The 16760-nt window shown below is 39.0% G+C and overlaps 1 protein-coding gene across 3 annotated transcripts in view; it reads left to right on the top strand.

The window, feature by feature from the left end:
* LOC137281833 (uncharacterized) overlaps positions 1 to 16760 on the top strand; it is a 45651-nt gene that overhangs the window by 22231 nt on the left and 6660 nt on the right. Inside the window, exon 2 of one of the 3 annotated variants that reach the window (XM_067813468.1) lies at positions 3937 to 4753. The exons of the other annotated variants lie outside the window; for them this stretch is intronic. Coding sequence (XP_067669569.1) covers positions 3937 to 4292 — 356 coding nt within the window. The 3' untranslated portion in view covers positions 4293 to 4753. Of the gene's footprint in view, positions 1 to 3936; positions 4754 to 16760 lie in introns of those variants that run through there. 3 annotated transcript variants of the gene reach the window in all.

The following is a 16760-nucleotide window of genomic DNA, read 5'->3' as shown; positions in this document are numbered from 1 at the left end:
TAAATGGTATTAGATTCCCGGAAACTGAAAGACTATTCACCGCGTATTGACACGTAAACAATTGTTTTATTGTGTCATCAACAGTGGTGACGTCATTCAAATCATATTGTGACATAAAGTTAGAATGACGTCACAAATGAGCAACTCCAGATGCTACCATGAGAACCAGCTGAAACGGCCAGCTGATGACACTTCACTTCTGTGTCCGTATTCGATGTAAACGAGTGCAGACACTAAAACCCCTTTGGTTTACTTTTGTGTTTACAATGTCGATAAACATCGTGTGTTGGCCAATTTGGGGTGTTATTGAGTATTTGAAGCACGGGAATATTTCATTTGAAACCTCCGGCTGACGCCGTCGGTTCCAAATGCATTCCCGTGCTTCAAATACTCAATAACACCCGCAAATTGGCCAACACATGATGTTTATCTCCTAAGTGGTCATTAGTGATGACTTGAAATAAACAATGTTTGGTTGCAGTGACCAAATGACCAAGCAATTGATCATATTTTCACATACATGTAATAGAACACAAACGATTTTGGAACTACTCTTTTAGTCTTTCAAAACGTTTGAAGATATCTTGAAAGTTGTCAGGGTCTCAAAACTTGTCTTAGAAAAGTCACTTCACTATCTGAAAAGTCATAACTGAATATTTCATGAAGACTCTGGGAAGTTTATGTTCATGATACATCCGCACGTTGCATCATGTTATACATAACTGCAATGGCAACCTGGCTAGGAAAATCCAAAAAATGACACTAACCAGTCGTTTTAGATTATTGTTCATTGGTAATGTAGCAGTCATCAATTGTGACATTTCAACCAATTCCCAACACTAGTGGTCATGTGTGTTTCTGGCAGTTCAGATACCAGAATGTGTTTACCTTTTTCAGCATGTTCTTGAAGACCTTCATGAAGGCATAATGTGTGCTTGCAGAATGGGAAGAAATGAGATAAGATGTGTGTCATTCATTCAATGTGTGTATTTGCAGCTTATTGAACATTTTCATCAAAGGGAATCAATAAATACTGTGTAATAATTATTTTTTATTTTCACTTGATATTATGTGTCCTGGGTATTTAGTAATTGAGACACTTGCGCGGGTTCTCACAAAGAGGTCAAACAACTTAGAGCAGGATTTACCATCATGTACAATACTTTTATTTCACTGGCCAATGATACTTCAACAAATCTCCATGTCACCCCTCCCAGGAGGGAGAAAAATGGATAAGTTATTACCCACTCCCATGATAACCACCAAATCCTCTGCTGTGAAGCTGTGTCATTAACAATCGTATAACATCATAATATGACACGTAGTTAGGTAATACGGTCTGATGTACGTTTCTTTGTAGCAGTGTTTTTATCTCTTGCCTTGATTCTGTTCTAGAGTTTGTTAGCACCATCCCTGTGGTCATGGGTTACCAAGGTGGTAGATATCGTCATCATCAGTGGCGATGGGTTATCCTAGTGGTTAATGCATTAGCTTGTCATGCCCAAAGCTTGCATCGATTCAACACATGTTGTTTCTAATGTCACTGCTTTCTCTCTAAAACTTATCATACATTAAGGACCACAGTCTGGGTTACGATTGATCAGGAAGGCATAAAATGACATGTCAAAGAGACAGCATGCCGCTACTGTAAATATTTTAAGTCACTGTGACTGTGAGAGTGTCATAAAGAGGTTGGATACCATGGTTTGTGCGCAGACCATACCCAAGGGGATATAACAGTAGGAACGCATATTTATGTCACGCAGTTATTCTCCTTTATCTTGCTTTTAATCATACTTCATGATATTTTGTCCAGACAAGCATGTAGGTTTAAATATACCACATCAAATGTTTTCCCATGGACTTCTAGAGTAACCCTATATTTTTTAAAAAATTATCAAGTCTATCAACAGCCATTTCATATACATAGGGGAACAGTATGGCCTTTAAACTAGAATAAAACACAAGTTCTGTCCAACTTGTATGGCGAATTTTCTGAGCACAGAAAGTGGAACACATCAACCCTCCATTTCGCACCAAATGTGACCTACTTGAAAATATCTGTGCACACATAAGCAAAAGTCATGGGGATAAAAATGACAGCACTAAATACTTAAAACTGTGGTCAGTTTTAACTCCTGGATGGATGTGCTTTAAAACACATAAACATCTTACACTATTTCATCCAATCACAGCTGTCACAGGCCTCTGTCTGTTTGAGTTGTTTCATACGGTCCTCGTTTGGGGATCATGTGATTCTGATATAGTGTAGTGGAACTGTATCCTGAGGTAACCCTCTGCAAGAGTTATCTCCCCATATCAAATTTAATTTGGTGGAGATAATGTTCATACCATCAGGAAACATATTATTGTTTGTATTTTTGAGTATTAATCATTTTGTCATTAATGAATCAATTTTGTTGTTTTAATTCCTGTCTTTTTAGAAGTTAATTAATGTGTCAAATCCTACATTCTGCCTTGAAAATTGAATTTCCTGTTTTATTTTATATCAATACTGAAAAAAAACAACAACAAATGCCTTGGTGACTTGCTATTTTTTGTACATAATTAGATTCGGAACACATAACCCACTTTAGTCCAACTGAGTGGTGTGTGTAAGAGGATTTCCAGAAAAGCACATAAATAGTGTGGATAGCTGCTGGAAACAATAGATCAGACTATAGATAGCAATTATTTTTGTCAGCTAGGTATGATAGACCATCAACTCACAAGGCATTAAATGCATGGTCTGCCTACAGGTACAAGGTGGCATCTCAAAAGATGATTTGTGTTTGCTCATGTTTATTGAATATGTAGATAATTTTACGGGTCAAAGCAAACACCACGTACCCCTACACCTAGTGACTGCCGACAAGCAGTACTGCTTCAATGTCAGCTTCATTGTGTTGTTCACAAACACCTAGAGCTGATGTAGTGACTATTGATCATGTTGATGGGACATTCTGTTTTCATAGATTCTGCAGTAACACGAGTTATATTTGGGATTACACCTAGTCAGTACAGTACAGATTCTTGTACTTTAGTTGGGTTGAGTTTAATGCAGGATTCAAACCCACACCCTTAGAGTCGGGCACCAAATGGCCAGCACACAAGGTCAGATGCCTAGCCCGCTCGGCCATCATGACTTACTCAGACAGTACAGAGAAAGTGTAGTCCGTTTGTGTTACATTTGATCTCTTTCTAAATGTCAGTGTGTGTTAATAAATTCTACAGGTATAGTACTGTAACTTGTAATTAAACTCATGTTTGGTTTCGTTTGTTTATCTTGAAACACCAACAATTCAAAGGTTTTGAAAATGTCAGCATATTTTACAGGTTTGATACAGTAACTTGTGTTTGGTTTCGTTTGTTTTTTCTTGAAACACCAACAATTCAAAGGTTTTGAAAATGTCAGTATATTTTACAGGTTTGATACTGTAACTTGTAATTATACTTATCATAATTTGCTATGTTTGTATTAAAATTTTAACTCAGTCACAGGTTTTTGTCAATATTCAGTGCTCACTGTAGGTTTCGTACAAGTCCCTGCAGAAATATGATTATATATTTGGAGTCCAAATCTTTTACACATGAAATTTTCCTTGGAATCCTGAATCTTTTTCAAATTTACTGTTATGTTGCTGTTTTAAGATACTTTTTAATTAAAATAAAGTAGATCAGAATCTATGCATTAAAAAATGCACACAAACTATTTTTTGCATCTTTTTATTTATTTTTTTTTGCGTGAAACTAACGCAAACGATGATATATTTCACAGGTTTGGTAACTTGTAATTAAACTCATGATTGGTTCCATCTGGAAATTTCCGAAGTTCCAAGATGGTTCAAAGGTTTTGATAAATACAGGAATTCCTATAAAATAAAAGCAGTCAGTTAATTTTCTTTAGACTCAGATATGACTTTTTGTTACTTTCAGGCAATGGCTGCGTCCATGCACAGCAGGCATTAACTGAAAGTACAATGAGTCTGGATGCTAGCCGAACACGAGCACCAAGGGGACAAACTCTACACTCAGAAAATCTCTTTCCCTTAGGGGAAGATTTCTTTTTCCAGCAAGTTACCTTTGACTCATCTAGACCCAGAAATACCAAACAGTTTCAGTGTGAGATTTGTGGGAAGCAGTTTACCGAATCTGGAAGCAAGAAGATTCACTTTGAGTCTGTACATAACCATGCCGTGTTTCCCTGTGAGTGTGGGAAGGTGTACAAATACATGAGGGCATTGAGAAGACACAGAAATTCAGGGACGTGTGAGATGCATCAAGGAACATGATTGGGCGAATCTTGTTCTTCATCCATTGAACGACACATCTGCTAATGCAGACTGATGGTCTTGCATGCCAGAACACGTTGAAAGTCTGATATTTATGATCTGTTCCAAAGAATGATAAAATAACATTCATTCTGAGACCTTTTACCATGACATGAAGAACATTGGTTAAGAATCTGATGAATGGACAGGTCTTCTTTCTGGTCTATGATTTAAAATTTGTCACATGTAACTCCAGTAACACGCTTGTCGTAACGGGCAACTAACGGGATTTGGTGGTCAGGTTCACTGATTTCATTTATCACTGGATCATCTGATCCAGACTGCCATCATATAGACTGAATATTGCTGAGTGCAGCGTTAATAAGGTATTTTAGTGCACTGTAAAAATCTTAGATTCAGGAATGATAGAGAGTCAGGAATGTTTTAACCTCAAAAGGAACATAAACATGACCAGGTGTATATTTATGTGATTTGGTGATAGGTTGGAAAACGTTTGTCTGATTTCACAAATGAGCTGTTCCACAAACAAATACCAAATAACATTCATCCAATTGAAGCGTCCAGTTACGCTTCATTTGCATAACAAGTTATCCATAGTCACTACAAACATATTTACAGCAATGTATTGCTTGTTTGCTTTTATGTATGAATGTAGCTCATAACATTATGGCTCAAATGTTGCTGATCTAACGTAACATTCACAAATTCACATTTACAGTATACATATATATATATATAAAGGCCCTCGTGTCATAGTAAGGATTAAAGATTTTTTTAAACTATAAAAAATTTGAGATGACCCCCCCAACTTGAAAGGCTTCACAGTACAATGTACCCCACCCACATGCTTTGTCGATCGCTATGCTACTATCGCAAGTAATCGATTACAACTTCATCTACACCTAATGACGGACGATAGCAAGGACGATAAGGCCACATGAGGGGGTGTGGTCAAAGCAAGCCCTTTCGTTGGTTGACACTTGCTATCATCCACTATTAGTCTCAAGATTGTTTAGTTGAGGGTCAAAATCGTCTTTCAGTTGACTTGTAGAAATAACAAAAAAGAACTGATAGGTGTCATGGGTGGTGGCCAATCAATCACCCATGTCTGTGGGATTTCCCGACCCCAATGGTTTTACATTCTCTACCAAAACCGAGAAGTGTTTTCTCTGACGTATGCCGTCAATGATGGGTTACTACAATGTAGATGGTCATTTAATGAAGCTAGTGAGTGAGTGAGTGAGTTAATACTTAACGTCACATCGGCAATATCTCAGCCATATCGTGACGAGAACATTCAACAATGAAAAAGAGCATATATGAAGCATAAAAACCTGTCAACGAAGGACAGTAAAACAACTAGAATATCACAATTTCAATTAAAACTAGCATGGAAAGTTAAAACTAATAGCACTATTTAGACAATACAATATAAAAACAGACTATAGATCGCCAACAACAGAAGGTAGATCACCACACTAGGAACCATGGGGACTTACAGTACCTTTGCTACCTGCATGGTCCCTAGTTGGATTTACACCATCCCTTCAGCTGCTGGCGATTGTATGAAAAGTTAGCCGAAATTAAAAGAACATGAATGCTACGATTAAAATCCTGGTAGACTTAAATTTACTGTGAATGTTTGTGGACTTACGTACCCTCTCAGGAGGACAATAATTTTACAATACTTCAACCCCCTTTGAGGGTACAGCCACCAACGATTCAAGTTACTAATTCAAACTACCAATCATTAAAATGCATCTATTTACACAACATAATTTTCAAAATTCCACCAAAAAATCAATTTCTTTTAAAAAACCAATGATTAAATGACAACTAACAGTGCTAAAAAGGTCTTTGATAGTTTTGACATTGAAAAATTTATCCCTTGTGATGGAGAATTCAACACAGTCAAGCAGAATATGCTTGACCGTGACTCTCTCATCACAAGGGATACAAAACGGAGGATCCTCACCTTTTAAAAGGTATGCATGAGTGTATCTTGTATGGCCAGTACGACATCGTCGCAAAATGACTTCTTCAAATCTGGACTGACAACCCAAGTATGTATAACCAATGTAGGGTTTTATTTCATGTAGTTTATTTATACCTACTTGGGTGTCCCACTTCTTCTGCATCAGATCACGAGTGTAAGCTCTAATGCTAGCTTTGTAGTCAGAATAAGGAATACGAAGTGGTGTCACAGATTTGTTAAGTGCTGCCTTAGCAGCAAGATCGGCCATTGCGTTACCGGAAATGCCAACGTGGCTGGGTAACCAACAGAAGACGATGTCGTATTGGCCAGTAGCAAGATCATTATATAATTCAATAATTTCTATTAAAAGTGGATGTTTACAAGAAAGATTTTTAATAGCCTGAAGGCAAGAAAGAGAGTCAGAATAGATTATATATTTTTTACGTTTATGGCGTCTTTGAATATATTTAAGAGCTGTTAATATGGCGTTAGCCTCAGCGGTAAAAATAGAACTGTTGTCTGGTAATCTAGAAGATATTGTTCTGGATCCAATGACAGTGGCACAAGCTACTGCGCCACCGTCCTTGGACCCATCTGTAAATAAGGATTTATAACTGCTATATTTATGTTTCAATTCATTATATTCTTGTTTATACTGTAATTCATTAGTTTCTGATTTTTTAAATGTGGTCAGTGTTAGGTCCACTTGGGGCCTAACCAACTGCCAAGGAGGAGAAGAGAGAAGACGGGAAGGAGCTATATTTTCCAGCTCATTGCCGTCAGCAGCAAGAAATGGTTTAATTCTTAAACCAAGAGGCGGTACAAGCGAAGATTTCATATTGTATAAATCCTCACACAGAGGACTGAAAACACAGTTATATGCAGGGTTTGACTCACTGGAATATAATTTTGTTACATACTGTAAAGCTAATTTGATACGTCGCTGCTCAAGAGATGGCTCATCGGCCTCAACGTACAGGCTGTCAACAGGTGAAGTTCGAAAGGAGCCAAGACAAAGTCTTAGACCTTGATGGTGAACAGAATCTAAAAGTTTCAGATTGCTTTTACAGGCTCCACCATATACAATGGAGCCATAACCAAGTTTTGACCGGATCAGTGATCGATAAAGTTGCAGGAGGGTAGCTTGGTCCCCTCCCCATTTAGAATTTGAAACGACTTTCAACAAGTCAAGTGCCTTCAGGCATTTAGTTTTGAGGGATTTGATATGTGGTAGAAACGTTAAATGTGAGTCAAAAATTAATCCCAAGAACTTGGCCTCCTTTACAACTTTGATGGGAGTGCCATCTAGAGATAGTTCTGGGTCCTTATGTGGCTTATATGTTCTGCAAAAATGTATACAATTAGTTTTGGACTTCGAAAATTTGAAGCCATTTATTTATTTTGTTTAAACACAACTGCAGTTGCCGTTCAATAGTATGCATATTTTTACCACGACAAGAAATGTTAAAATCTTCCACAAATAATGATCCATCAATTGAATCGTTTAAAACTTTTGACAAACTATTTATCTTGATACTGTGTGACTGACAAAATACTGCCTTGTGGAACACCCTGATCCTGATTATAATGATCAGACAGAGTAGAACCTACGCGAACTTGAAATTGTCTGTCATTTAAAAAGTTGGCTATGAATTGAGGCAAACGACCTCGCAAACCGAAATCATGTAGATCTCTCAAAATGCCATATTTCCAGGTTGTGTCATATGCTTTTTCTAGATCAAAAAAGATAGACACAGCATGTTGTTTATGAATTAGTGCGTTTTTCACAAATGATTCCAGTCGCACTAAGTGATCGACAGTACTTCTATTTTTACGGAAACCACACTGTATATCTGTGATCAGGTTATTGGTTTCCAAGTACCAAACAAGTCGATTATTTATCATGCGTTCCATGGTCTTGCAAACACAACTAGTTAATGAAATCGGACGATAATTGGACGGATCTGTGTGATCACGTCCAGGTTTAGGTATTGGTACTACTATGGCATCACGCCATGAAGAAGGAAATTTACCTGAAGTCCAAATATCATCAAAAATATACTGAACATCATTGAAAACGCACCACATGTAAATTTTGAAATAAGGCAATAGAATCTTTTGGAAATGGAAAATTAATGGTGGGAATTTTGATAATAACACACTAGATCGTAAATAACGCTCTACAGTAAAAAACGGATCGTTCGAACACATCATCGAACACATCACATGAAAACAACAAAATTCATGCACATCACACACGAAGGGCACAAATTGCATGCAGAAAGCATGCTGTTCAGGGGTATAAATGACCTTCGGCACAAAACCGTTCTCATTTTCGCAGTACTTTCGTAAGTAAAGTTTTTTCGCCATGCCAAGATTGTCACCAGAGGAACGAGAACAGGCCTTGGGTATGTTGCAGGTCGGCGCTTCAAGCAGAAACATTGCACGACGATTTGGGTGTCATCATTCGACCATTCTGAGGCTTGCTAACAGATACCAACAAACAGGAACCAGCAGGGACCGGCAACGCCCAGGTCAGGCACGTGTTACCACCCCTCGTCAAGATCGAGACATTGTACGGCGCCATATTCGGGATCGAACCTTGCCCGCTGCCAGAACCGCCAACGCTGTCCAGGGTCGACGTGGTTTGATCAGCGCTTCCACCGTCCGACGCCGTCTCCGTGCGGCAGGGTTACGTTGTCGACGCCCTTACGTTGGACCCATCCTGACTGACAGGCATCGCCGTGAACGCCGACAATGGGCTGAACAGCATCGTGTGTGGTTGTTACGACGTTGGCATGGTGTGGTGTTCTCCGACGAGTCGCGTTTTCACTCGCGAAATGCTGACGGGCGTCTACGGGTATGGCGTCGACGTGGTGAACGTTATCATCAGGATTGTGTTGTGCAAACCGATCGGTGGGGTGGAGGCAGCATTATGGTGTGGGGAGGGATAAGTTATCACCACAGAACCGCTCTGATTGTTTGTCGTGGCAGAGTGAATGCCGTTTACTACCGTGACAACATTCTTCAGAACAACGTCGTTCCCTTCTTTCACCAGCATCAAGATCTGCACACATTTCAACATGACAATGCACGAGCCCACACTGCACGTGTTTCGATACAGTATCTGGCTAACAACAACATTCCTCTGCTTCATTGGCCTGCATTGTCACCAGATTTGTCACCCATCGAACACTTGTGGGATTACATCGGCCAACGCCTCGCACGTCGTCCGCAGATCAACAACCTTGGGGAACTCGACAATGCCTTGCAGCAAGAGTGGAATGCAGTGCCTCAGGACTTTATTCAGAGACTTATCCGTTCAATGAGGAGACGTTGCACAGCTTGTGTTGCTGCTAACGGGGGTCATACACGCTACTGACTTTCCATTTTGACCCCATCTTTATTTCATTGTCAGCTGCATTAAATCTTCACTGTTTTGCTTGATTGTTTTTTGCTTCTTTTCTTTATCAAACATTGGTCTACACAAATATGTAAAATTTACATAGATTGCTCACTTCTGCTCTTAGAAATCCACAATTTTAGGGGTGGTGCGTTTTCAATGATGTTCAGTATAGATAAGAGCGTCTCTAAACAGGTTTCTGGTAAGTGCTTCAGGAGTTGATAATGTATGTTATCAGCTCCTGTAGCAGTGTCATGAGCTTGATCAAGAGCAGTATGGAGTTCATGAATAGAAAACGTTTCATTATAATCTTCCCCATTAGCAGAATTGAAATTAATAGTTTTCTTTTCTTGTTGTTTTTGATACTGCTGAAATTTAGGTACATAATTAGAAGAGGAAGAATGTTTAGCAAGAGTTTCGCCCAGTTTATTCGCAATCTCTGATTTATCAGTAAGTAATTGATCTCCATGTTTAAGATGATGGACAGTAGATTTAGTACCTTTGCCTTTGATTTTCTGGACCATGTTCCATACCTTGGACATGGGTGTCCGAGAATTTATTTTAGATACATAATTTTGCCAAGATTGGCGTTTGTTCTGTCTAAAAGTACGCCGTGCTTTAGCATTTTAAATTTTAAATTTATTTAAATTATACACCATAGGATGGCGACGGAAATAATGTTCTGCTTTTTTCCTTGCCTTCCTAGCTTGTTTGCACTCATCGTTGAACCATGGTTTTCTTATGTGTGGAACTACAGAGGACTTTGGTATACACTCATCAGCTATGGAATTCAGTTCATCAGAAAAGCATTTAATAGCATCAGGAACGTCAATAAAACGTTCAGGTGTAAGTTTTTCAGCACACAGTGTTTCATATAAAGCCCAGTTAGCCTTTTTAAAATTTGGTCTTGATGATGGAGGAACATCGGATGGAGTTACAGCTTTTAACATAGTAGGAAAATGGTCACTTCCACAGAGGTCATCGTGGACTGACCATTCGAATTCATTTAGTAGTTCGGAAGTTGTCAATGACAAGTCAAGAGCAGAATAGGTCCCTGTCCCAGGGTGTAAATATGTGTTGGAACCATCATTATAAATACATAAGTCATTGTCAGAACAAAAGTCCTCCAACAATTTCCCTTTAGTGGTTGTAGTTACACTACCCCAGAGTGGGTTGTGCCCATTTAAATCTCCCATAATAATACAGGGCTTCGGGAGCTGATCATATAGAGCTTGAAGATCAGTTTTGGCAAACGTCGTCGACGGAGAAATATAAAGAGAGCATAGCGTAAACGCTACATGTAAAGTAATTCTCACTGCAACAGCCTGCATATTAGTATTTAGTGAAACAGGGCTTTGAATAACGTTTTGTTTGACTAGAATGGATGATCCGCCAGTGGCCCGATCACCCGGAGGTGCAAAACAGTGATATGCATTAAACTGACGAAGGTTAAATGTATCTGTTTGTTTTAAATATGTCTCTTCGAGACATATCGCTGAAGGTATAAAATCTTGGACTAATAGCTGTAATTCATGTAAATTAGTCCTTAATCCTCTGCAGTTCCACTGTACAATATTAGTGGAATAAACTATCTTTTGGGGGGATTTATTGGGGATCTACCCCGCACTCTTTTAGAGGGCGACAAGCTATGTGCCCTAGAATGGACGTTTTCAGAAACGTCCATGTCTTCAAGAGACCCGTATTTATTGAACAATTGAATTTTGTTCTGTGACCCTTTGGGAGCTCTGCCACTTTGTTGTTTTGAAGCATCAGGCTTTGGCTTCGATTTATTTTTCACAGTTTGTTGACTATCAGCTGTGGATTGAGACTTTGAGTGTGACTGAGATGATGATTTGTGATCAGAAGACGACTTTGAGGTACTAGGAAGAGAATCGCAATTTACCCAAGTCAACGTAGTTTGGCAGCCTGTGGTTGATGTAGTGTTAGATTTAGATCCTGATGATGTTTTTGCTACTGTAGCATAAGTTTGTGGAAGATCAGATCTCTTTACCAGTTTTTTGGCCTCCGAAAAAGAAATATTTTGAGTAAATTTTATTTTATTGATCTCCATTTGCTCTTTCCAAATAGGACACTGTTTAGAAAAGGACGAATGGTCGCCTGAGCAGTTGGTGCATTTTTTATAATCGCTGTCACAATCTTCTGTTGTGTGTGTCTTCTCACCACAGTGAGCACACACAACAGACAATGTGCACGTATTTACACCGTGTCCATATTTCTGGCATTTAAAACACCTGAGCGGGTTGGGGATGTAGGTATCAACTTGTATGTTGCAGTAGCCTGCCTTCACTGATTTTGGAGCATTTGGACATGAGAAAGTAAACAGATACGTATTTGTTTTGACGGTTTCGTTGTTTCTGCGAGTTGAAAAGCACTTGACATATAGTACACCTTGATCTTTCATTTCAGATCCTATATCAAGTTCCGACATGTCATCAAACAATCGATCTCTATCTCTCACAATACCTTTACTTGTATTCAAGGTTTTGTGTGCAGAAACCATGACGGGAATGCCCACGAAAGATTTAATATTCATGAGATTTGTTGCTTGCTGCTTTTTCCCGCACTCGACTAGCAGGGCACCCGAACGTAAGCGTCTTATGTTCTTCACATCCCCAGCAATGCCTTGAATACCTTTGGATACAGCAAAGGGGTTCAATTTCAACAGTGTCTTGTCAGGAGTCTCAATCACAATGAAACGTGGCCAATACTCAATCGATGTAGACGGTCTATGGTCAGTATCAACAGGGTCAATATCAAGTGGACGTTTTGTTTTTTTTGTTGGAGTTTCATAAACCATGGTTAGTGTAATACGGTTCATCATCCGAGCTCCCCACCCACCACGGAGTATCACAAGGACAATGCTAAAGCAAGCGGGCCTCCAGCTTACAGCACCAAGGATACCCGGATGATATACTCCAGCAGAAGAATTAGAAATAATTAATCTACCAGATTGGCCCATGAGCCACCGCCTTCTGGGCATAAGACTCTAGGCAAAAGTTCAGAACTTCAAAAATGCATTTTAAATTTCAAAAAGCTCAATGAACAAATAAGCCAAGACCGAAAGTAAAAATCCAAATAAAAGTTGTGCAATGATACATATCCTCCATGCACAGGGCTTGGCATGACCAGCCGATTGGTCGAACCGGGCCCATTCGACCACCCGTCTAGGTGAAGTCAGGGCCAAAGTGGTGTGTTGGGCAACACAGTTAAAAGCCCCAGTGCCCTCAACCACCAGGATCCCGTCCTCCACCGACACGGGACGCAACCCACGGCAAACGGGTTGGTGGACCAAATATCCCCCCGGGTCCACTACGGGGGTGTCGGCGAGCTCTTAGCATTACCCAGCACCCACCACGAGGAGAGGGCTCGCCACGGGTGCCTTTAATGAAGATACATAACAATAACTGAAGTGTTCGTAAAAGTTAATGACAGTAACTATAAGTAGATAATTTAACCTCAACTCCTTCATTGGCTAGTTGGCTGTGCGGTAGAGCGTCGCCCTGCGGATGAGAGAATTGCGGTTCCAATCTTGCTTCGGGTTTAATCTTGAACGACCTTTTTCTGTTGATTTCAAACACTCATGTATCATTTGAATGTTGATGTTCATTTAAAGTTTGGAAAAGTAAACCCTCGGAAGCGGTTTTACTAATGTAAAGTAAAATCTGTCCCTCCAAAACAAAAACCTCAAATGCGGTTATTCTGGGAAAACAAGAGATGACCTAATATATAGTGAGAAGCACACTTCAGGTTCATATGAAGTGTTAATCGATTGCATGTGATGGTAGTGTAGAGATTGGCAAAGCAGGTGGGTAGGGTACACCAGGGTATCCGGCCTTGTCTAGATATTTTCTACTGTGAAGCATTTCAAGTCAGGGGTCATCTAAAAATTTGTATGTTTTAAAAAAAAAATCTTTAATGACACGAGGGCCGCTGGTAACATTATAACCCGCTCACTCAGTTTTTGCTCTACAGAAAATATTGTAACATTTCAGGATATGCCATTACATGACATGTTTGTTACTTTTAATTCTTGATGTTCAAGAAAATATTTGTACTCGTTTCTATCCATGTTAATAAAACATTCAGATCACAGTGTGTTTGCTGTTGCCCTTGTAAATGATGGTTTTGCAAAAGGTCCATTTTCAGGTCTCCAGGTACCTGAAGCTGTTTCATGTTTTGGTTGAACTACTGAGAATTGGTGACTGACACAGTTTTACACAGTTTTTCATAATATTCAAGCAATATCACGGCAGGGACACCAGAAATGGGCTTCACATATTGCATCCATGAGGGGAATCGAACCTGGGCCTTCAGTGTGATGAGCAAACGCTTTCATCACTAGGCTCCATCACTGTCCTTAGATTTAGAGCATTAGGTATTGAGTCATTACGAACAATTACTTTCACTAATGTGTTGTTCATATTTTGAAAATAATTTTACTTGGTTGTAGAAAGGCAAATGTTAGCTTTATTGTGATTATGGATGAGTAAAATGTAAAGATGTGAAGAATGTGTTTCAGAATGTCAATCCAGTGGATCTTTGTATTCTCCATGTCACATAAATTTCAAGTGCCAATTATTCCAAAGATATCTTTTGCAGGAAAATAAGTTTGCCAGCAGAGTCTATTCAGCAACCTTTCATCAAATACGAACACAGTAAACATTGTTTATGTCAACACACTTGTGAACTGACAAGTAAATTGAAATGTCTTTTGGGGTCCCAACCACATGCTGTACATTTGAAATGCATATAAACTGCAGTTATAACAAACTGAAGTGACCGTTTCCTTTGAGTTCATTATATCTGCAGTTTAATGCAGTTCCTATAGTTTGTGAGAGTTTCACCATCTTCAGAATCATGATTACAACTAAGACTGCACGGCAATATTTTTTCTGAGAACCGAAGAACTTTATTGTAAAGGACATGCATGAAGTTTTTGTGATTATCTGTATGGTTAAAATCTGCACATACTGTCACTCAAAACAGAGGTTTTCATTCATTACTTGATGACAAAACTTCATACTATAAATTGGATATAAAGGAAAATAAAATCCAAAACTAAGCAATAATGAAAGGTAAACGAATTTTGTATCCTATTAATTTTGCACATTCTAAAAAATGAAAATATCATTTAAATAAAGCAGTATTTTTCTTTCCTTTCTTTTAGACCCACACAATGCAGTTAATTACAGAAACTTGAGTTATTATAGGATTGAAAATAATTCTTATAACCACTGTGTAAAACATGATTTTTGTTAAGTATTCATGTTTCACATGCTCCCAGAAAGTGTGAAAACCTCTGAGTGAAAATCATGAATGGAATGAGTGATGAAAGTAGTACCGGTAAGGTCAAAGTTCATGTATTAGCCAATCAAGTGTATTAGTCACTCAAAGGTGTGATGACACATGTGGCATATCACTTTTTTATGAAACCCCTTTTCAAAGTACCACGTGGGTAATATATTGCAACACGTGTTGAAATACAGATTCTTAAATTGCAGTATATTGCAGTACAACTTAATTTTTTGGCCAACACAGAGCCCTAATTAGATCGGTGACAATTATACACATGAAGTGAAGGTAAATGGATATCATGTTGTGATGATGAAATATGGACTAAGTTTTGTCATACCACATATCACAGATGGTTTCAGCATTTATATCTAATTTTATTTTGTTGGTTTCATTTTGATGTGATTCAATGTGTTCAAGCTGACATCAGCTTGAATATTGTGGCACTACCATTGCATACTAGAGTATGCTGGCTGGAAGGGAGCACCTGATCCAAACCTTTTATGGGCACTTTGTACACTTTTCATGACATTCAGTACAGAAATGTATGACGGTCAGTACTCAGAGCTACTGAGACTATCTACTCAGATTTGGTTGATACATGACATCTTATCCAATTTGTGAGATCGATGCTTATGCTGTTGATCACTGGATTGCCTGGTCCAAACTTGCTGACTTTGTTGACACATGCCATCTTATCCACGTTGCATAGATCAAAGCTCATGATATTGATCACTGGATTGTGTGGTCCAAATTCAGTTATTTACAGATGGACACTGACTTTGCTGACACATGACATCTCATCCAAGTTGAGTAGACTGATGCTGTTGATCACTGGATTGTCTGGTCCAAACTCAAATATTTACAGACCACCACCATATAGCTGGAACATTGCTGAGTGCAGCATAAGCAACAACTAAACCAGATGTGTAGCTAGTCATTTTTTTCATGTTGATAGGTTCCAAAGCTTTATAGCAAAATAATATTGAGGGATGACCCAACTTTCATAGCAAAAATCATGTGCAAGCCAGGTCTTTTTTGTCATAATGATAACTACACCCCAGCACACCAAAGCAAGACTCTGGATGCTTGCAGACAATCAGTTGATCCATAAACTATGACAGTTATGTCGCTGCAACATTGAGATAACAGCAGGGAAAGGTTAGATTTCCTGTATGTTGGGCAGAACATGCTCTTTCCACAAACACCTGGACATTATTATTGTGTGATGGACCATTCATTCATATCATTTTCACAACTACATTCCTTTCATAATCTGTGGAATCGCTGTCAATGGATTCATTGATACTTTATATTTTGTGTATTGTGTAGAGTAAGTCAAGTCTTACGCCGCTTTTAGCAATATCACGGCAGGTTACACCAGAAATAGGCTTCACCCATTTTCGGAATCAAATGTATCCCGCATGCTATCAGAAGACAACACAAATATTTCACAAAATAAATGAGCTTTACCTGAAAGTAAATGAGTGAGTATGGCCTTATGCCACCTTTAGCAATACTTCAGCAATATCACTGGTGGACACCAGAAATGGGCTTCACACATTGTGCCCATGTGGAAAATCGAACCAGGGTCTACGATGTGACAAATGAACACTGTAAGCAACAGGCTACCCACTGTCCGTATATCGTGTACAGGTATTTGTATCGTCTTCCTTCTCGCAAGTTCCTGACTTCCCCATCTCATGACCAGGCTCCGTCACTGTCTTTGTTTTGTTTTCAGGTCATGGCAAGAGTTCAGATCAGGATTTGACCAGAC

The sequence above is a fragment of the Haliotis asinina genome, chromosome 4 (genome assembly GCF_037392515.1).
Source record: "Haliotis asinina isolate JCU_RB_2024 chromosome 4, JCU_Hal_asi_v2, whole genome shotgun sequence".
Taxonomy (NCBI): Eukaryota; Metazoa; Mollusca; class Gastropoda; order Lepetellida; family Haliotidae; genus Haliotis; species Haliotis asinina.
This window is presented reverse-complemented; position numbering and strand designations above follow the sequence as displayed.